The following is a 23258-nucleotide window of genomic DNA, read 5'->3' on the forward strand; positions in this document are numbered from 1 at the left end:
GTACTCTGCAATGAAATCTCATCTCTGACATAAAGGCACTACGGAAAACTCTGTCATTGAGACAGGTAATTTACTATACCTGCGGTATATATAAAGTGGTTTTTTGGTTAACAAAATAAAATAGGGTCCTTTCAGGCACAAGACGATGCTCCAGTTAAATATCACAATTTCTAAGATCCTCTTCCTTAACTGGATTGGCCCAAGCTGCCCGGTGTGATCAACCAGAAGTCTGACTGCATCCACACAGGGGTCCCCGGCTCTGAAAATACACAGCCTTTCCCAGTAAACTCCTGAGCACCTGAAGACCTGTTTACGCAGCTGAACGTGCCATACAAAGCCTTCTCTCCAGCTGTATCCCTCCTGCCAGGCAGTAGCCTCTAACACCATCAAGAGTACATTCCAGCGATGGTGAGCTCGTTCTTCGCTGATCACCGATACTAGTCACAAACCTTCGAATCATCCTGTCCACATCTGCTTTCCCCCTTACAGTGCTTTGGACAAACTGGGAACTCAATCGAGGCTTGCAGAGTTGAAGTGAACGTCTGATGAGCACTTGGAACATTGGTTGAATTAATCTAGGTATATTACAGTCACTCTAAGTTTCTTGTCAGGCTAGAAATATATTCTGAATGCCTTCCTAACCTTACATGATACTTCCGATTCCTTGAAGTACAAATAAAACACTCTAATGGGGTCTCGTAATTGGCCCACAAGTAAGAATAAAGCCTGATGGCCATACTCAGAGGCGTATCAGCAGCTTGCTAAAACATTTCCTACCCATCATCCACATTATCTCCTATCTTATCCATGTTCATGCAAAAGAAAACCGTATGCTAACACTGAGTGGATCTTAGCATTCTAACCGGAGGGGCCCGGGGCCTTAAGCAATCAGTCTGAAGTTCTCTATTTTATAAAAAACAAACACATTTTTCACGTAAGCAAATTTAAGTTATCTCCTTCCTTTAAGCAGGCCTCCAAATACCACTAAAACACATTCTAGGTGAAGTTTTCATAAAAATAAAATGAACACACCACTAGCTTGAATGTCGCTAGGATGAACATCTTAAAAACAACCACATCACGTCATCCTCCTCAGATGAACCCCTTCCCCACCCACCTCTTTAAGCCAGGTAGCGCCTTTCCCAATGGAAGGGAGCAGAAGTTCTAACGGTCTTTAAGACTGAAGGTTCATTTTATCACGGGTTCAAAGCGCATTCAGATGCAAGCCGGCGGCGGAGCTGGGGGAGTCCGGCGAGTCAAGCCTAGCATTCCTCAGTTGCTCCCTGTGGGGCTGGCACGACACGCCCCACACTTACTTCAACCTTGAGTGTGAGGTTGAGGACGATGATTTATTCATATGCATACACTTGCATAATGACACCCAGCGTCCGATTACACTCTATGGGAGCCCTGGTATGTGTCACATCCATTTCAGGCTGTAGCATGAGCCACCTTCTTTCCTCTATTTCTGAACTCAGAGTAAACAGTGCAAGAAAGGCACATCCTGCCACGGCGGAAGCCCTCATCCCTTCCAAATCCCCAGCTGGCTCCCTTTCAGTGTCTTATTTTCCCATTCCTTTATTTGGTCTCCTTTCCCTTTTCCTTGTGCTTCGAACTACAGCCAGTAAAAAAAAGTCCGTCTGTTTCTTACTAGGTTAATTTGCTGCAGTACAGTAGAACCCAGACTGTTTGTGGCTCAAATGAGAAAAAGAGCGGGGAAGCTTCAAAGGGGAGAAACAGACTTTTAAGAGAGCCACAGCACCCAGGCTCACTGAAGAGTTAGGAGAAGGGACACTGTGTGACCTTTCAGACATGTTCCTATATTGCAACATTTAAAAAAATTTCTACTTATGAAAGAAGTAAAAACGTGAGCAAGTAATGTAAGAAAATGTGAAGTAGTAGTGATCACATTAAGAAATCTGGCCGGGCACAGTGGCTCACACCTGTAATCCCAGAACTCTGGGAGGCCAAAGTGGGTCAATCACCTGAGGTCAGGAGTTCAAAACTAGCCTGGCCAACATGGTGAAACCCCAACTCTACTAAAAATACCAAAAAATTAGCCAGGCGTGGTGGCAGATGCCTGTAATCTCAGCTACTTGGGAGGCTGAGGCAGGAGTTTTGCTTGAACCCGGAGGGCAGAGATTGCAGTGAGCCGAGATGATGCCACTGAACTCCAGCCTGAGTGACAGAGTGAGACTCTGTCTCATAACATAACATAACATTAATATGGGTATCTGGAAACAAAAAAATTAATGTTCACAAAGGTCACTGCAGTACCAAAGAGGTCTACAGCTGAGAGGCTAACACGTGAACTGCAGAGCGCATTGGCTCCCGTGCTCTGAAGGCTGCCCTGTCTATTGCACCAGGCTTTCAGATGGCTCTGGGGCTTAAGCATTAGAGTTAGTCCATGTTCGAAGGCATAGAAGATTTGGAGAATCTGTTCATAAAACAAAACAGGCCCCAGGTTGCAAAGAGTGTTTATAAACAAAATATTTTCCTGTTCTTGTTGACAGAAATGAGTTTCAATAAAAGGGGGGGTGGTGTAATGCTTTAGAAGATTGAAAGATTCCTACGAACTGACAGGAGTGATAAAGTGAATGTTTATCATTGTTTACCAGAAGTTAAATATATCCAAACCATGACTGTCAGTGAAGTTTTAGAGATGGTAAATGACAACTTTCCTATCTTACAGGTTGTTTAGCTCCAAGAGATTTTGAGAGATTATAATCAATGGCACGTTCCCTCTTTTAAAAAATCTAATTTAGACCACACAGGATTACGGAGATATGCTGACTTGGCTTTGGAAACTTAGTTTTTAATCGTTTAAATTCAGCCTTGTTCCAAGGTCCCCAGTAAAAGATGGCTCTAATAGAAACGGGTAACATCCTGACACTTTTCAGGCCTGTTATCATCAATGATCTGGTCAAATGCAGGCAGCAGGGACAGCCATGGCTCATGCCCAATAGGCCACTTGCAGTGTGTCACATGAAGGAAAGTTAGAGCTTGCAAAGGGGCTGCCAAGGCCTTGGAGTCAGCTGGTCCATAGAAGAGGGCTGGGGGAAGAGATTCCTAGCAGCATTCCATTTCTCTGCGCATTGGTGGGTCAGGTTCACAGCACCTGAGCAGTCAGGATCAGAGCCTCCAGGATGAGGCTGGAGTTCCTATTCTCGGTGGAGGATGGAAAAGACACTTTGCCCGAATTAGAGAAACTGGTCAGGGTCCACACCGCTGGTCATTCTGGAACAGACCTAGCCACTGGGCTACTGACCTCATTTGACATGAACCAATATAACCCCAGCCATGTTCTGGCCTAGCTTTCTACTGCCCGTGTCTGTGAGCCAAAAAAGGGCAGATTTTCAGGGTTCACTGGTTTCTTTCCATTTTGCAATCTTGGGCATGCCCAGATGCCTGTTTCTGCAGCTCCCACCGAGTTCATTCAAGGGCAAGGTTAATCTTTACTAGAACGTGAAGAAATCTTGGAGTACAGACCAACTGTGTGCAGATAAACCTCAAGGCGCTCAATTTGGCACAGGGTGACACATTACAAGCCTGGGGTGTTTCCTTTCCCAAGCTGAGGGTTCCTCTTTGCGCTCAACCTAATTCACAGTTCTTGCTTACCTTCCTTCCACACCCAGACCTGGGCTGAGAGCACCAAGTCATCACCCTGGGGAAATGTTTTCCAACCAGGGACCAGGGTGTTTGTCAACCACTTCTGGTCAAACCCGCTCTCCAGGAAAGGACCTGGCTCCGACTCATATTCACAGCACGCATCAGATCAGTGCTTCCCAGGCATGGGCTCCCAGCTTTGCCTTTCTCCTTTCTCATCATTGAACAAAAATACATTGTGCATTATCCACATTCCAGACACCACTGGATAGGCTTACTCTCTGTTCTGTCCAGTGTGCCCTGGGCAGCCCTGTCCCCTGATGTCATCGTAACTTATACTTACCACAGAGCTCACCTGCCTGAAGCCGGACACCTCATTTATCTGAACCTGGGCAAGTGCCTCTTTCATTTCCAGGTTCACATACTAAAGGGAGTTATCATCCTAGGGGGAAGTCCCAGCCTAACAATGCTTAGGACACTATACACTCTATCAGTGTCTGCCTGCCCTGCGCCTCATCCTCATCCTCATCCTCACTCACTTTTTAGAACGGTCATGCACTTTTGGTTTCAAGTCCTAATAATAAGGGGAGTCTAGGTGTTGTTTTTGTTCCTACAGGGTCCTGCTCGATTCTGAAGAATGGCAATAACCTCCAACTTCCCGCCCGACTATGAAAGGTCCCAATCACAGAAAAACAGAGGCAAGAGAAGGCAGCTTCGGCAGTATATAAACAGCGCCATGCGGCTGCACAGCAGAGAATGATCCACCCCGGAAACATTTCCAAGATGTGAGACATATTCTTCGCAAATATTCTACTTTTTTTCTTTTTTTTTTTTTGAGTCAAGCTGTCTCACTCTGTCATTCAGGGTAGAGTATAGTGACACAAACAGACCATAACTCGCTGTAGCCTCGAACTACAGGGCTCAAGGGATTCTCTTGTCTCAGCCTCCTGAGTAGCTAGGATTACAGGCATGCACCACCACACCTGGCTAAATTTTCAATTTTGTTCTTTTTGGTAGAGATGGGGTCTGTGTTGCTCACGCTGATCGAAACCCCTGGCCGCAAGCTATCCTTCCAGGCCACCCAGGCTTCCCAAAGTGCTGGGACCACAGGCATGAGGTACCATGTCCTGTTCTGCCATTCTTTAAAATGAAATTGGGGGATAAATTATAAACAGAAAAGCTTTTAAATATTTTAAGGAACATTTTTATTTTTTCTTTTACCCCCTTCCTACCTACTTCTGGAATATTTTTCCATTTCTAATTTGTAGTTTAAAAATGAAAACTAACTGTTAAAGATTTTATTTTCATTTTTCTTATCATTTTTTTAAGACAGAGTTTTCCTCTTGTTGCCCAAGCTGGAGTGCAATGGCACAATCTCGGTTCACTGTAAACTCCGCCTCCCAGGTTCAAGCAATTCTCTTGCCTCAGCCTCCCGAGTAGCTGGGATTACAGGCACATGCCACCATTATAGGCCTGGCTATATATATATATATATTTTTTTTTAAGTAGAGACAGGGTTTCACCATGTTGGCCAGGCTGGTCTTGAACTCCTGATCTCAGGTAATCTGCCCACCTTGACCTCCCAAGTGCTAGGATTACAGGTGTGAGCCACTGTGCCTAGCCAAAGGTTTTAGATATATTTATTTATATTCCCTGAAAAAAATAAAAAGCAAAACACTTTGCTGCACTATTGTGAGTCATCTGAGGGAAGAGAACACACGATCCTGCTTTTCAAGTACAACTGAGGCAGAGATATGCACTGGAGATAGTCTGTTGGGGTTCCCTGTCCTTATCACCAAGGGGACAGGGAGAATGATCTCTTCCTCCATCTGCTGAGAAGGTTGGTATTTCAGAGCCTTTGAGGCATGACCCACTGGCTGGCTCAGCAGCACTGGCTATGGGGTCTGAGGTCCATCCTGTCTCTGCATTGCTGGGTACACATTTTCCCCCCTCTCCCTGTCTGGAGAACACTCAGAGAATCAGGGATAGGAAAAAGAGTTATGTTGTACTTTTAAACTATGTGGCCTTATATCTAACAGTCTTACGCTATGTTACCTAAAATACCGTTATGTGCTATACAAAGAGAAAGAAAAAAATATTTTTAATAGTTACTCAGGACCAAACAGAGTCAAGAGAAGCCTTACATCACAAGTGGTTATTTTAAACATGACTAAAAATTCTCCGATTCCCTATCCATTGAGAAAGTCTACATATCCTTCTTTCCCTTGAATGTGGGTAGTCTTGTGACTCTCTTGTAACCAAAAGAGTGGAGTAGAAATGAAACCACGGCTGGGTCTGGAAAGGTTTTACAGCTTCTGACTTTTGCTGGGACATTGGATTTTCGAATGTGACTACCCTGAAACCGCCACGCTGTGTGGGAGCCCCAGGCCACGTGAAGAGCCCCAGATAGGTCCAGTCCAAAGTGAGCATGGATGCTACACTTGTGAGTGAAGACACTGCCAGAAGATCCCAGTCCCCCAGCCAATGAGCCCTTGCCACTGAAGCTCCAGACATGACGGACAACAGAGAAGCCACTCCCCACCGCTCTATTCAACACCCGATCAGAATCCACAAGCACAAGAAAGTGGTTGTTTCCAGCCTCTAGGTTTTGGGGTAATCTGTTATGCAATATTACACTTAGCTATTTGATGTCTGTATATGTTTATAGCATAAACTTTTACCCCTCTGAATTTCTGCACACTTTTATAAATTCCTCCTACACTGTAAACAGCCAGGATGTCTGGCTGGGCACGGTGGCTCACACTGGTAATCCCAGCACTTTGGGAGGCTGAGGTGGGCAGGTCGCCTGAGGTCAGGAGTTTGAGACCAGCCTGGCCAACATGGTAAAACCCTGTCTCCACTAAAAATAATAATAATCATAATACACAAATTAGCTAGGTGTGGTGGCACATGCCTGTAATCCCAGCTACTTGGGAGGCTGAGGTAGGAGAACTGCTTGAACCTGGGAGGCGGAGGCTGCAGTGAGCCGAGACTATGCCACTGCACTCCAGCCTGGGCAACAGAGAAAGAGCCTGTCTGGTCAAGAGTCTGTCTCAAAAACAAGCAAGCAAACAAAAACCCAAACCAAAATAATTGTCTAACATATGATGGGTCCTATTTTTTACATGCACTTCATACATGCCTTTCTTTTCAAAGCCATCCATCAAAGTCAGAGCCTTTTTGAATAATTTTAAAAGTTCTTTTTGCACAGGCTAAAAATAGAACCAGACTCCTAGATGATAAAGATCAACCAAAATTGCCAGTCAACAGCTATGCAGTTACTTCATCTTACAGAATCACGTTTTAGATGGAAATGAGGCTTTTAATATTGCTATCCCAAATTTAGAGCACTCTGGGGAGATTTTTAAATACAGACACGCAATGGTCTTTTGGGGACAGTTTAGGTATGGCATAGCCTAAAACCACAGGAGTCAACAAATGAAATAACATATCGAGGGACTTCCTCAGGAAACCAGCTTTCCACCTCTCTCTCTGGACATCTGTTTACAAACACATAATGCAATAGAGTTCCAGCAGAGGAACAAATTTACAGACGGTCTACCTACCTGAAAACTGGCAGCTAAGTATATAAAAAGTATTTGATGAGGTTTGTACAATGCAACTCATTTTTAAAGTTTAAGTAGGTTTACAAATATATTTGTTGTGTTGATTTGTAAGAGTGTATAGCCGAAAGATTGAAAACAGCAACGAAAGAACTTTTCAAGTCAATTTTTGTTCTTTACTTAGTACCCCCATAAAGCTTTCTTCTGTATTTGGGAAGATGAATGAATCCTCAAAATGGGTTGGCTTCCCATCAAGGAACACGATCCATGGCCGATTCTATACATGTAACTCACACACATCCCAATTAATTCAGGCTTCAGTGTTTTTCTGCCAGTGTAATTCTGCAGACAGTAGGGGCTGTGGCTGCTCTGGCTAAGACTGCTAATTACCCTGGCACTAACAACACTGGAAGTGGGTATTTCCAACACTACTGGCACTAATAGATGAAGTTGGCTGATATTTTCAACTGCCTTTAAATTAATAAATTGGAAACGATACTTCCTGTTCCTCATTATAGCTACTTTATTCCTGGCACAAGATTAAGAATGGCCAACCAAGCATGCTGGGATTCATGGTGAACTTGCTCCCTTCGGTCTTGTGACTTACTCTTCCTGATGTTTTCTTGATATGTGCTCTCTTTCCACCGTCCCCCTTCTGTTCCAGATTTATTTATTATTCTTATTATTTTTTGTAGGGGGAGGACAGAGTCTCACCCTGTTGCCCAGGCTGGAGTGCAGTGGTGTGATCGTGGCTCACTGCAACCTCCACCTCCCAGGTTCAAACGATTCTCCTGCCTCAGTCTCCTGAGCAGCTAAGATTACAGGCATGCGCCACCATATCTGGCTACTTTTTGTATTTTTAGTAGAGACAGGGTTTTGCCATGTTGGTCAGACTGGTCTCGAACTCCTGACCTCAGGTGGTCTACCCGCCTCGACCTCCCAAAGTGCTGAGATTACAGGTGTGAGCTATCATACCCGGCCTCTTTCAGATTCCTTCACAGCCATGCCTGCTGCCTTCCTGAGCGGCTCTTACCAGGCTTGATAACTGTCTGCTAAATAAATTCCATGAATTTGGTTATCAGTTGTCATGTGCTTGTGACCCACGGCTGCTGAAAATCCAGACATGGGCTGAAGGATCCTGGGCTGGCCATTCTCTGTTAACAGTACAGTTCAACCTGTCAGAAACAGTAATGATACATAAAAAATAAGGTTGCACTGGCCAACTGAACTACGGCCAGGCTCTAAGATTTAGTCTGCTAGAGCGTCTATTTTTAGAAGTTGTTCCAGCACCGACTGACCCTAGGCAGCATCAGAGATAAATGTTGGCTTCAGAAATAAAAGAGCATGTATGTGTCCGGCATAACCATATATAAAAGGCCCCAACAGGGAGGGAGGGACACTCCCCATGTGGGTGGACTCAGGAGTCCCTCGTGCCAAACCCCACTGTTCCCCCAGGGACGCCTCTTTTATTTTATTGCACAGAGGATGTTTTGAAGGTACGGGAGGGGGTGGGATGGTTTGTGGTTCTATGTTACCAAATCAACAGGGAGGCACTTTACCCCTCGGCACACCAGTTTTTCTGTGAGGGGGAGTCTTGGTTGTCTCAAATGGCCAATGGTGATCACTAGGTCTTCTGGTGTAAACAAACACACAAAGAAAACTTTCCAGCTGGGCGCGGTGGCTCACGCCTGTAATCCCAGCACTTTGGGAGGCCAAGGCAGTTGGATCACAAGGTCAGGAGATCGAGACCATCCTGAACAACACAGTGAAACCCTGTCTCTATTAAAATACAAAAAAAAAAAAAAAAAAAAATTAGCTGGGTGTGGTGGCGCATGCCTGTAGTCCCAGCTACTCGGGAGGCTGAGGTAGGAGAATCACTTGAACCTGGGAGGCAGGGGTTGCAGTGAGCTAAGATTGAGCCACTGCACTCCAGCTCTGGCAACAGAGCAAGACTCTATCTCAAAAAAAAAAAAAAAAAAAAAAAAGAAAGAAAGAAAACTTTCCTATCTATCTCTCCAAACATTGAGGTTCATCTGTCATCAAGAAGACTGATTTGTTAAGACTGTCTCAGGGAGCGGGGAGGAAGGAGGGCTTGATTTCAGATCAGGCTGCTAGTATAATTTACAGATGAACCAAGGGATGGATGTGCTTGGTCCATTCACCTACTCAAGGCTCAAGGTAGTCTTCTTTCAGCTGGCGATGAGGAGCTGTGACAAAGGTGAGTTGAGAAATCGGGTGTCAGGAGCCAAGACGGGATTTATAATTTAGCCTCAGCGAGAAGCTCGGCATCAAGTTAGCGTCTCAAACACACGACCCCATCACGTACACATGGGAGAAATGGTAAAAAAGAAGGCAGAGAATCTGCTGTAGGAGTGTGGATGTCTGAGACTGAGGTCCCTAAAAAGGGGGGCTCCTTTTTAAAATTACTTATTTTTTATTTGTTTATTTTTGCAAATATTTGACCTTCTCAAGGGCGGTTGCTTTTAACCATGAAGTGGCACCTAAGACACCTCTGAGTTATTAAATCCTTCCTGGCTTAGTTTCCTTCAATAGCAGCTACAGTGGGGCAGCAATTCTCTTGGTTTTCTAAAAACACCGCAAGACGTGGCAGTGAAACACCGCCACTCTGCCAGGCCACGGAATTGGCTCAAGGCACTCATGTGAAAGACGGTCTCTGATGGACAGAGCCAAAATGAACCTAGGACTCCGCTTTCCAATCCCCACAGTCACCAAGAATGGCCAAAGTGCATGTGGGCCTGGGCACGGGAACAAACGCTGACATTCCTGGTTTCTGTCATTGAACCAACCAACACATCGTCCAACGTAAGGCAGGTGGCACCTTACAGAGCCAGGGCCAACCAAATTCTCAGGGAGCTCTCTTCATCCATGCTGTAGGAGCCAGCAACTTCTGTGCTTGTGGCTGCTCCATCCCCTCCACTCTCAGAACAGCTGGTATCTAACCAGAAAAGGTTTGTGCAGGTTCACTCAGAAGCACTACAAGAGACCATCCATACGAACTACTCAACACTTGAGCTAAGCCGGAGTCTGATTAATTAATCTCTTACCGAGTATCTTCTACGGGGCCAACTGAATCCCCAAATGCTCCTCCTGAGTGACACAGATGTCCAAGAAGCTGCAATCTGGGGCTGGCCACCGCTTCGGGAGGTTTCTGTGACAGGACTGTGGGCCGCCTGGCCTGCCCTGACCTGCTAATGCCTCCCCAGGGGCATGGGCTCTACCTGCTGCTGGTCTTTTCTCCTCTCTCAGCTTCTAATTATGCTTCCCCTGATTTCTGTGGCATTTGTTTCATTCTCAGTCCACTGTGTTTTACAGCTGTGTTGGTCCAACAGTCACCAGGGAAACCAGATGTGAACTTCCTTTTGAGCTAGCTGAGTCACAAGCGAGGAAGGGTTTTGGGAACTCCAACAGTCACATTCCCACAAAGCTCTTTTTCGGGTTATTCTGCATATCCCCTGCATGTCACTTAGGCTAAGAGCAAACTAACAACCATCAGCAGCATTGACATCCGCTTTTATTTAGTTCAAACAAGGGACATAAACCTCAGGGCTCTTGTTTAAGTTCCTGACAGAAGAATGTCATAGCCTTACACAGGATGGTTCTAATTGTTGACTTTCCCTACCTCAGATCTTAGCATCTGCTTAGGTAAACTTACACCAACAATACAGAACAATCACTACATTGAATCAGCTATTGCCCAAGTGAACTCCTTCAATCTTAACGTACCTGTGAGAAAACTCACATTGTTTTTCAAGTGGACAGGCTGAGGCTAATACATTAAATTATCTGCTTGGGGTACCATGAGTAACTAGAAACTGTTATGGTTTGAATGTGTCCCCTATGTTCATGTGTTAGAAAATTAATCCCCAATGCAACATGTTAAGAGGTGGTCATTTTTTTTTTCCTTGAAAAGGTGATTGGGTCACAAAGGCTCTATCCTCAGGGATGCATTAAGGCCATTACCACAGGAGAGAGTCTGTTATCATGGGAGTGGGTTCCTGATAAAAGGGTGAGTTTGGTCCCCTTCCTTCTCTCACACGTGCGCTGTCTTGCCCTCCTGTCTGTGGGATGACACAGCAAGAAGGCCCTTGCCAGATGCAACTCGACCTTGAACTTCCAAGCCTCCAGAATTGTGAGAAATAAATCTCTGTTCTTTATAATGCAATCAGTCTCAGGTATTCTGTTATAGCACCACAAAATGGACGAAGACAGACACAAAGCTGAGACTACTAATTCAGGTTTCTTTAGATAAACATCATAACATTGAAAGGTACCATCCGTATGAATCCATGCCACATATTCAAAGCAAGATCTTAGGAGATTTGTATTTGTTCTGACAGTTGTAACAGCCCCAGTTATAGTCTATATGGCTCAAAATAAAAGAATATCTTAAGGAAGAACTTAAAACAAGCCAAGCTTGCATAAATACTTCCTTTACAGAACTATTTTTTTCTAAAATAAAAAGTTCTTATTTGACCCTAAAATTCACCCTTTTACTCCAGTTTTCAAGGAAAAGGCCAGATCATGATCTATTTAGAAACCTTAAGAAAGACTGGAAAGAGGTTTCTAGGTTTTTTTTCTTAAAAGCTCTTCCCTATCCCTCCCACTATATCCTCAATCTTTCTCCCATTAGCTTCTTTTAGAGAAAAACTTCCACCTCCACTAGATAGTAGTATGTCATCAAGAAGAGCAGCAGGGCCTGAGTGCAGTGGCTGATGCCTGTAATCCCAGCACTTTGGGAGGGGGAGCCGGATCACCTGAGGTCAGGAGCAGCCTGGCCAACATGGTGAAACCCCGTCTCTACCAAAAATACAAAAAAATTAGCCAAGGCTGGTGGCGGTCACCTGTAATCTCAGCTACTTGGGAGGCTGAGGCAGGAGAATCGCTTGGACAGGGAGACAGAGGTTGAAGTGAGCCAAGATCATGCCATTGCACTCTAGCCTGGGCAACAAGAGTGAAGCTGCATCTCAAAAAAAAAAAAAAAAAAAAAAAAAAAAAAAAAACAGGAAAGAAGCAATGCAGGGTCAATGTATCTTGGAAGGGTGCCCATCAAGAAGACAGGTAGTCAAAGGGATTAGCGTGGGTGTGGCCAACAGGTGGAGTGTCTCAAGTATGATGTCCACCTTGCCCCCCTCAGGGATTCTCCATTGTGGAAAGAAACTATACCATGAAAAATCTAACAACTAGCCAATGTTTTGCTGTTAATCAAGCTCCTTTTTAGGAGCTTCTGACCTGCTTTTGCTACCCATCAGAATGACAAATACTTGTAGGTTAAATGTAAACATGGGGGTGAAGTAAATAAAATAAAATATGTAAAATAAAAATGTGAGTGAAAAAAACTTGAAAATGATCTTCTGCCTTTCTGCTCATAATGGGACAGAGAAAAAGTGGCAAAAAAAAAAAAAAAAAAATCTACAAAAATCAGGGGACAGTTCTCAAACCCCATGGTTCTAAACACTAAATCTCATAAGTCACCACAAGGGAACTTGGCAAGGAATGGCCACGCCTTCTCCAGTAATAAAAACTGACAGGTTTCGGGTGAAAATCGAAACTGAAGCCCACAGCTGAAAAGCCAATGACACCTGTAAATTCCATTTTTAGTTGCTGTTGCCCATCTCATAGTCAGAGTATTGATTTAAAAATTAAGGTGCTGTCTATTAGTTATTAATGGAGAGGTAACAGGCAGTTAACCCTAGTATAGAACTATTAATGAGTAATTTCCAAGTCAATTCTATGCAACGGTGATGTAAAATTAATGATAATAAATTTAAGAGGCGAGAAACGGTGTATCAGATGTCCCCTGTACTGTAACACGTTTCTGTTTTCTGTTCCCCATTAGGACTCCTGCCCTTGTACTTCAGAGCCCAGCATATAGTTAGCTACTGATTAAAGTGGATCTTCCCAAGGTCAGCTCAGCACAGCATTCCTAGTCTCAGCAGAAATAAGGGCTGCTGCTCTTTATCCATAAGACTTTTTTTTTTTTCCCCCCTTTAAAGATGGGCTTTCACCATGATGGCCAGGCTGGTCTTAAACTCCTGACCTCAGGTGATCCACCCACCTCAGCCTCTCAAAGTGCTAGGATTACAGGCGTGAGCCACTGCACCTGGCATGAAAGTCTTTTTTTAAGAGGCTTGAAAGCTGTGCTTGATGCCTGTCTTCTTGATTTACCAACACTTTCAAAATTTTACTCGAGTCATTTTATTGGAATGGTGACTACAAACAACAAAAGACTGAAGTATTCTGGAACTCGAATCCATGCGGTTATACTGTAATAAAAATACGGGGCTTCCGGGACACCCAGACAATAGCGGTCACATACCCGGAGATGAGGCAACCTCACAAAGTCATGATTCTCAGCCCAGGCGCCACAGCAGAGACAGGGACGAGGGCTACGCCTGAACACAGGCTTCTGCTCACAAGTCTGAGCGGCACTGTCTCAGTCTCAAGCAGTGATGTGTGTCTCTGCGCACCTCACAAACGTTCTGCAATCTAAGTTTGTTTCTGCAGCCCGCTGATGACAGACAGGCTTATGGGTGTGTGGCTGGAGCAGATATCCTTGAAGGGGAGAGGAGGGGAGGGCTGCTGCTGTTAGAGAGGGGAGGGGTGGGGAAGGGGTCATTCCAGCAATGCATCCACTTCCCATTTGCCTGCCTCACCGCCTTCCGTTAAGGCAGAGTCTGGAAATCGTCCTGGCACCAGCAGAAGCTGCAGAAACTACCAGCACAAGGTTTCAGAAGGCCGTCCGGGGCCCCACGCGTCCGTACTTCCTGCAGACCCGACGCGCTTCTCCTGGTTGTATATTTTATTTTCCTTCTTGAAGCTACGGCCTATATAGCATAGGAACGTGGAACCCAAAGATCAACCCGAGAAAGCTACTCTCAAGAGGGCTACCGATCCTCAACTTGGCTCCAAATTTAGAAACACAGACTGCCAGACTGTTCCATCAGTAACTTCACTTCTGAAATGACAGGATGAGCAGGAATGAACTGGTCACCACTGCTTGAATTCTCATTGCCAGGAAACCCGACAGCACCCTTTTTTCATCTTTTTAAGGGGATGGGAAATGAGAGGGGTATCATACAAAGCAAAGGAGCTACTGGCCAGAACAATTTGAGAAGCATATGGCAAAGTCTGCTTTCTTTAGGCGTATGTTTGCTTTTCCAGCTGTTGTGGTTACCACAGTTACCTTCAGCACGTATGTCACAGGTCCCTCACGGGACAAGGTGCAACGCGGAGCACTGAGGAGCGTGCTGCATCAATGCTGGAATAATTAACGAGCAGGCCAAACAACAGTGAAAATGATTCCAGATATTCTGTTGTCAGATGAAACAATCCTAAATACTGTGTTTTGTGAGAGCATAAACAATATAAATGCACAGAAGCTGGTGGGCTCATCTATTCACCCTTTCACAGGTGGAAAAACGCTAAGGAGCAGAGAGGTCACGCTGTCAGCATAAACCTCAGAACAGAACCCGTTTTTCCTAATCTCCATGTTCTCTCAATTGTCCTCTCCTGCCGGGGAGCTCACTGCACCCAAAGGCAAGGGAGCTCCTCAGAATTGAGGGTGCAGGGGATGGCTAGAAAATGGACAGTAAGCCACAGAATGTAAAAGGATTCCTGTGTTGGCAAAAGACCCGCGGTGGAGGACAGTCAATTAACCTGGAATCTTCAGCAAAGCCAGCAGGAATTTGAAGGTGGGAGAGAAATAGCAGAAAGAAGAGGGCAGAGAATTAAGAAAGACAAGAGGAAAAACTGGAAGGAGATCAAGCAGGAGAAAGGCAGAGGGCAAAACCCAGCCTTTGAACATTTTTTGACCGCTAGCCTGCAATGGACCGGGCGGAACATAAAAAGTCATCGGACGTGGCCCGTCCCTTTTCAGCGGAGGCTGTGAAATCCCTCCTCTCGGGATCATCAGCCAGGACACTCTCATTTCAAATTTTAAGGGAAAGGACCAGCAACTGAGCCACCGTTACCATTTCCTGCAGCACCCAAGTTTTCTTTGGGTGTTTCCCACTGAGCTATGTATTCAATTTCTCTGGACTTCCTTAACTTAGGAGCTCATGGTCCCAGGCATAGAAGCAGCAAAAAACACAGATGCATATACACGCACAAGTGTGCACGCGCATCTACACACAGTGCCCTAAGAAGACATCTGAAAAAAAAAAGATGCCTTTTCTTTGCTGGTGAATTCTGTCTCAATATAAAACCTCAAGACATGAGAAAAAAACATAAGGTGAGTGCAACAAATCAACACATAAAGAGAGACTTTCATTAAATGGTCACCTGTCCTTACAAAGCGCGAGAGATGGGAAGATGTTACTGTATGCTCACAGGTCATCCGAGTTCCTTTCCAACATTCCTGACTGCCTACAAAAACCTCTGAGGGCTAGAGAGGTGGTTTCACTTTCTAATTAAACCACCTTAAGATGAAATCCACCTAATCTGTAGAGTGTACGGGTTAAGGCTGAGATTTCACCAACCTGCACGTACAAGCTATTCAAAAAGATCCTAAGAACAATAGACGGTTGTTTTTGGTGGCTTGGAACTCTAGCTGCTCAGATGCAACCCAGATGGGAAAATATGCTTCTGCAGAAAGTGATGAAGGACCTCTCTTTCACATCAAAATTTCATCATGAGAACTCCATCCAGTTTTCATTGCACGTTTGGTTAAAATATTTTTCCACACTTGCCAAGTCACTTTTTGCCTAAGTCTAAGTTCGAAATCTTTCAATCCCTCCAAATGTAAGTCACAAAGACTAGTTAACTTGCATTTCTCCCCAAATTCCACATTTCTTATTCTGAAAATCCTTAGCCAATTTCTCAACCAGAGAAAGAAAGAATAAAGTGGGGGCAAGTGAATGAGGAAATGAAAGGCTTCTACATCAAGTGTTTCCTGCCTGAGAGTCTGTGTGTAGAGTTAGCTAGGCCAGAAATGCACTGGGTCACCCGTTGGCACACAGCGGCTTTGAGAATAAGGACACTCCACCATCCAATGGCCTCTGGTGACATGAACAGCAAGGAGGTCACCTGATACAGGATGTGCAACCCACAGGGCACTCACGGACTGGTAGAGCGTGACTTCTATGCACTGCTCTGCTCTCAAAGGCCACTCAACAATGCAACACCAGAGTACACATGTGGCATTCAAACAGGAAAAGCAAATTATGCTTTCCAAGCTGCAGGGCGCTTTACCTTATCAAAACCATCTAAGCAGTCAAGAGGACAAACCAGTCCATTTTTAATACAAACTATTGTCTGGCTAGACACTGGAGATCCGAAATAGTTAAGACCTCATTTTTTTTTCTTTCAGCATCAGTGCTTGCAAATAAGCCAGGTACATATATCTTAAAACACAGTTCATAACACTGCTTCGATCTAACTTCATTTTCCCTAGTCAATAACTATTGATTTCGATTTTTCTACTAGCATTCCTTTTTTTCTGTGTTTAGCATGCCTTATAAAACAAGAAGATGGTATTTGTTCAGCAGTTTTGGTTTTGAAATGGTGTTTTAGATGGATGAATATGAAAATAAGCTTACCTCATCCCACTCTAAAAGGTAGCTGGTGATTTTTGAACCATTATCAATTGGTGCCTAAAAAAAACAACAACATGAGATTAGAGAAAGTTGTTCACAGACAGGACTTATGTGCTACCCATCTGGCTCATGTGCAATATTTCTAACAGTCCTGTGCTCTCCCCTCAGGGGGATAAAGCTGATGGTTCCTGCATTCCTTGGTCAATTGCCATCATACACTAACTTTGATATACCTCAACTGCAGAGAGTCCCCACTGTTAATAAATCATGCCCTACAAATAGCCAAGCCTGCCTGCCACCACCACCTTCTCTCCCTTTACACACCCTCTTGGGGTGCTACTTCCTCTGGGGATAGAACTTTTAAGAGCGACTTTCAAGTGTAGAGTGAGAACAGGCAGCTGAGAAAGGTCTGGTGGGGCGCAGTCGGACTTTTCTTTTTGTAACATCCCACATACAACTTTTTAATTTTTTAAAAGTACTTAAGATTAGAAAGCCATCAGTGACATTAAGCTTCCACCTCTTTGTAAAACGTGAGATCCTCTGGATGGATGATTAGAGGCTATTCGCCCTTCGTATGTTGGCAGAGAAGTTTCATCATTTGCTTTCCTCTTAAAAGCCATGCTGAGATCTGCTTCACTGAGAAAGCAGGTTTTTAACAGTGAGAAGGGAAATAAAGAACTCTGGAGAAAAGAATACTTTTCAGAATTCCAAGAGCTAAAAGTAGGGTCTCTCGGAGCATTAGGGCAGTAAGATCTAGAGACAGCGGAACTACAACACTGAGGAGGTAACCAGAAAGAGGAGTCAGATCATGTCTTCCACGTCAAAGACCTGCCAGGCTGACTCTCCCCCAAGAGAGAGCAGGCGCCCAACAAACAGCATGGTGCCTTGCCCCTGGCAAAAGGCAGCTCAGCTTCCCCAGAGATATATCTGAATCCCACTTCCGTTGTTTGTCGTAGGAGGTCTGGTGCTAGCTGTTTAATATCAGTACCAACAATGAATTTCAGTTCCAAGAATAGACAGGTGTGGTGCGTAATTGGGAGAATATGTAAATCACCTCCTAAACTACCCAGTTTTATAGGAAGCACTCTGTAAACAGCTGTTATTACTCTGTTATGGTAAGTAATAAAACATCAGGGGCCCAGTAAATGTTAGTTAAATTAATAAAATTCTTCTCCCTCTCCTTCTCTTCCTTCTCTCTTTTGAGTCTCAGAACTCAGATCTCAGGTGAGTGCTGTAAGTCGTAAAGTGTTATTTTAGGCTCTTGTGACTCAATTTGGAGGAAAGGATAGTGACGCATTTAAAGTTATAAATAACTGACAAAATCGAAGCTTTAAATGAGAACCCACCTCTAAGATGAGAACTCTAAAAAAACCTAGTCTTTGGTAGTTTCTTTGATAATATCCTACCCCATTACTAGTCCCTTAATTCCCTGAGGGCGGGTACCATGACTTAGGTTTTTGTTTTGCTTTATCCACTGTGTAAGCAATAGCTGTTGCTGACGAACAAAAAGATGTCAGATCTTTAGTGCTTTCAGCATCTCCGTGGATTCAAGCACAGACTGGCAGCCAGAGAATGTTCCCCTGTCCTTGTGCCCCCACCTGGAGCACTTTGATCAGGGAATCTGTTTTAAGGACATTTAAATGAAAACTGAACTGAATCCAGAACTTTCAAGTTTGTACATGACTGAATGGAACAAGAGTATGTTTCTGATCTACAATTGAGGAAAGGGAGAAAGAAAACCTGAAACATTTTTTTCCTAATAAGAAAATTCTTTCCTGAAGTAACTGGTCTGCCTGAGACCTGAAATGCATCCAGGTTTTAAGCAGAGTAAGCATCAGTGATTCCCAACTTAGGTTCCTCAGACCCCGGGGTCCCTCAGGTAATCTAAAGATGAGTTCTTATATTTTCGAAACAAAATGGATTTTAATTCTTTCCTTATGAAGATATATTTACATATGCATATGTATATAGAGAGAGCACATTTTTTAAATGGATGTGTATACTCCAAGGAATTAAACAATGATGCCAGTTGGGTGTTAAAACTCTGAAAAGGTGGGGAATCACTGACCTGGATTATCCCTGGAAGCCAGGAAGGAAAATAAAATAGTTCAGATTCTAAGCCAGTTTAAACTTTGCTTCTGTCCAAGTAACACGCTCAATGCTGGCCACTGGCTATCAGAATGCAGCTGCCCACCTGAGAGGGACCCACAGAGGCCCATGCTTTGCCGCTAACCGCTACTCTCAACTGCATTCATCAGCTCCCTAGATAAACCTGACTCTCTGGGCTAGAAATAAAAAGATAAAATATTTCTTCACTAATAATGGATCTTTGTAGCCATTTTGTTCTTTCACATATTACCATTCTCCCCCCAAACCACAAATCTTTATCTCTACTTCCATAGAGTTTACATTTTAAATTACAGTTTAAAATACTGATGTATAGAAATAACTGCTATAGATACTGATAACAAGGTGCTGTTTTCTTAAAAACACGTAACTATGATTAACAAACCAGTGGTGTCCCTTGAGGAAGGGGCAGTATGATCTCTCCTTGGTGACAGCTATTTTTAGCCAATGAATTTTTCATGAAAATATATAATTCGGTCTCTTTTTTAATAGAGAATTAGTAATCCTGACTGATGTATGGCCCAATTGGTGAAAATTAATGAAGTATTAATATACTTCAGATCACTAAACATTTTAGGTTGTTTTAAATATTAAACATTTCAGTATCACCAATGAAAGAAGCCAAAAGGGCCATAAAACTACTTTATCTCTGAATTTTTCTTGATAAGAGCTTTTTGCTAATGTCCTCAAATGTTTGTTGAAAGGAACTAAACTGTTAGAAATTGATAAAATATAGGTATTTTAAATACCTATTATCACTTACACATATTGCTTATGACATTAAAACATTTAGAAAATACTGCTGCAAAAGAAGCTAATGGTGGATTTTGCAGTTCCCTCCTCCCACCCCTTTGCCCAACGCTTCCAAGAATGACAACTTTTGATATAACAATTGGTTGCACATACTTACCATGCAGAAAACCAAACACATCACAAAACCGGAATCGTGCTACAAAATATTTCAAATGGCTAGAGACTGACATATTCACTAAAGACTCTTGCTCTGTTGCCCAGGCTGGAGAGCCGTGGTGCGATCATGGCTCACTGCAGCCTTCAAACTCCTGGGTACAAGTGATCCCACCTCCGCAGCTCCCCAGGTCGCTGGGACTAGAAACACGTGTCACCACACCTGGCTAATTTTTAAACTGAGACTATTCTTGATGCTTTGAGCTACCCACCTTCCACTGCAGGGTTAGAGAACTTTTGCTCCTGTGTACCAGCTTAGGAGGCAAAGGACACTCGGGTGCACAGCTGTGGGTGGTGAAGCTGACAGGCTCGGAGCAGGATCCCTTTACGGAATTGTACATGGCATACACCCTGAAAACAAAACAGACACAGTCAGTGGCAGTGACTCATCACAGAAGACCAGGATTCTTATCTTTGCTTTACCCTAAGGCTTTCTACAGATGAACAGAATTTCTTACAGAGTGAGTACCACGCTCGTGCTCCTATCTGTTGGTCTTGTCCTGACCTTTGGTTAGCATTAACAGGGGACCGTCGTCCCCACAGGTGTCAGCCTCAGCGCGTGCCACCCAGCTCCGTATCAAGACAGGCAGCATCTACTCACTAGAAGAGATTATTCTAAGTAAGAATATAAACCTTAAGTCTCAGAACGGTCTCCAAATACACATTCTAAAAACTAACAAGCTACTCTCTGGTTGACTTTATCTGGAAAAAAGGCTAAAAGAAGAGGTAAGAGCTGGATAAAAAGGTAAAAGAATCAGCAATGAGAGTCCACAGACTGGAGAGAGCATAAAAGTACAAACAGGGTAGATATCATCTTTGAACTATGTTTAATGCTGTACATATTTAGGTAAAACTATAGATGTTTCCCATAGAAGCATGTATGCTACCAAGTGTGACTTTCTCTAAATTCAACAAAAACGATGTTCGGGTAGAGTTTTATGCATGTGAAATATTTAACTCTTTTTTTTTTTTTTTTGGAGATGGAGTCTCACTCTGTTGCCCAGGCTGGAGTGCAGTGGCGTGATCTTAGCTCTGCAACCTCTGCCTCCTGGGTTCAAGCGATTCCCGAGTAGCTGGGACTACAGGCATGCACCACCATGCCCGGCTAATTTTTGTATTTTTAGTAGAGACAGGGTTTCATCATGTTGACCAGGCTGGTCTTGAACTCCTGACCTCAGGTGATCCGCCCACCTCGGCCTCCTAAAGTGCTGGGATTACAGGCGTGAGCCAATGCGCCTGGCCGCAAATATTTAACTCTTATACATGAAGCCAAGATTAAAGATGTTCATTCTGTACACGAAAATGTTTGGCTCAACACTAAAACATATGTGCCTGATTTCTCCAGAGACACCATGAAGAAAAAGCATGTAACATGCTATTATAATACCATACTCTTCAAATAGCTTAAAATATGACTTGATTTTTATCACCTTCCTCTCTATTGGGAATTTACTTTTTCAAAACTGAAAATGTGCTCTTCAAAACAACAACAAAGAAACCTGTGCTGCCTAAAACAGACGGAAGGATTAAACTATTCACAGAGTTGGTAAATAGATATTGAACCGTTAATTCTTACAGCCACCCTCTCTGAGGTAGGAAATCTTCTTACCCATTTCAGACAGAAGGAAACAGAGATGAAGTAAATTTCCCAAGGCCACACAGCTAGAAATTTGCATCGGTGGTATTCAGCCTTGGAAGTCTAACCCGTATACGGTACTGCCTAATCCCCTGTTCATCCTGTTCATATTTCTCTAAACACCACAATCCACTTCCCTTCACTCTTCCCAATGAACACAAACAACAGCTAAAGATAATAACATTATGGAAGATAGTTCCCAATTGTGTGTGTGATCTCCAGTCATTTCTCTACAAAGTCCATCATGAAAAAATCATAGAGGCCATACAGGTCAAAAGCGCTAACAGTTATGTCTACTTTCTACCCCAAAGATAAAAATACATCCATGTTACACATTTCACTTATTTGCCTTATGGGAGGAAAAGCATGAAATTCAATCCAAACAAATGATGCTTATCATTAAGATGCCCTCCACCCAACCACCAGTGAGGGAAATGCTCCTTTTTGCATGCACCGTATGTAGGCACGTGATAATATAAAACTAAATAGTAGATGTGGCAAGATCATTTCTGTGTGTCAGGATGGGCTCGCTGGGAGTAAGTTACTTTAAATGAATCGCAAAATGTTCCAGGCATGGGCAGGGCTCAAGCCTGAACTTTGACACACACAATTCTACAACAGCTGACTCATGGGCTGCATCTGGCCCAAGACGTGTGTGTGTGTGTGCAGTGTGCAAAAACAGAATGTTTTGAAATATTACAGCCACCTATGAATTAAAGGATAAAGGCAATGATCATCACAAAGAGACAACCAGACCCTATGCATTCCTAATAAAGGACTATGTCACCACCTATACAACTGTCTTGGCATTAAAACTGAGCCTGTATCTGATTAAACCTCTTCATCGCTTTACAGCAAACACAGAGGACAGGAAAACAATAGTAAGCAACACGACATAGACGCCATCAGCCAAATTCATACTAGAGGAAGACTCTACGGGACAAATTAATCCAAGAGATAAGTTGCAGGAGAGAGAAGATCAAGGGAAAAATGAATGGACTGAAATAAATTTAAGACATATCAACCAAACCACATATTCAGATCATGTTTGAATTTCAATTACAACAAACCAAAGACACAAAAGTTTTCATTTTTAGAACTGAGGAAACGGGAATAGTCCCTGGATTGTGAAGACATTTCAGGTGTGTGTGATGATGGTAATACGGTTTATAGGTGAAACAATATAATGTCTGAACCTTGAAAATCATCAAGGCAGGGGAGGGGTAAGTGAGGACATTGAGGTAATAAGAAGTGGGGTGATGAGACTTCACTAACTATATACTTCTGACTATATAAAACATGTTCTGAAATAAAAATCTAAAAAATTAAGCCTACACTGAAAAATATCTGGAGTTCTTTCATTTTAAAAACCAAACTTCTGGCTTCTCTCTAAAACTAGAAGTTTTAGCAACACTTGGACCTTTTTTTATTTTTTTTTGAGATGGAGTCTCGCTCTGTCACCTAGGCTGGAGTGCAATGGCACAATCTCGGCTCACTGCAACCTCCACGTCCCAGGTTCAAGTGATTCTCCCGCCTCAGCCTCCTGAGTAGCTGGGATTACAGGAACCTGCTGTCATGCCCAGCTGATTTTTATATTTTTGTAGAGATGGGGTTTCACCATGTTGGCCAGGCTGGTCTTGAACTCCTTGTTCCACCCGCCTCAGCCTCCCAAAGTGCTGAGACTACAGGCGTGAGCCACTGCACGCAGCCTCACTCAGCCCTCTTTCCTGCGTAGTAATAATGAATTAAATCTGAGAGCAGCTCCCTGCTTTCGATGGAGCAGGTGCTGAAGAGTTCACTGGAGTC

General features: G+C 43.6%; 1 protein-coding gene across 3 annotated transcripts in view; it reads right to left on the reverse strand.

Annotated features, from left to right (window-relative positions):
- The window catches only part of FNDC3B (fibronectin type III domain containing 3B), a 370196-nt gene that overhangs the window by 63636 nt on the left and 283302 nt on the right, over positions 1–23258 (reverse strand). For all 3 annotated transcript variants that reach the window (XM_032258261.1, XM_032258262.1, XM_032258263.1), the window contains exons 10-11: positions 20029–20167; positions 16727–16780 (exon numbers count right to left, since the gene is read on the reverse strand). In XM_032258261.1, the coding sequence (XP_032114152.1) occupies positions 16727–16780; positions 20029–20167 (193 nt within the window). The remainder of the gene's footprint in view (positions 1–16726; positions 16781–20028; positions 20168–23258) is intronic.

This window comes from Sapajus apella, unplaced genomic scaffold (genome assembly GCF_009761245.1).
Source record: "Sapajus apella isolate SASKATOON/1434 unplaced genomic scaffold, GSC_monkey_1.0 scaffold101, whole genome shotgun sequence".
Taxonomy (NCBI): domain Eukaryota; kingdom Metazoa; phylum Chordata; class Mammalia; order Primates; family Cebidae; genus Sapajus; species Sapajus apella.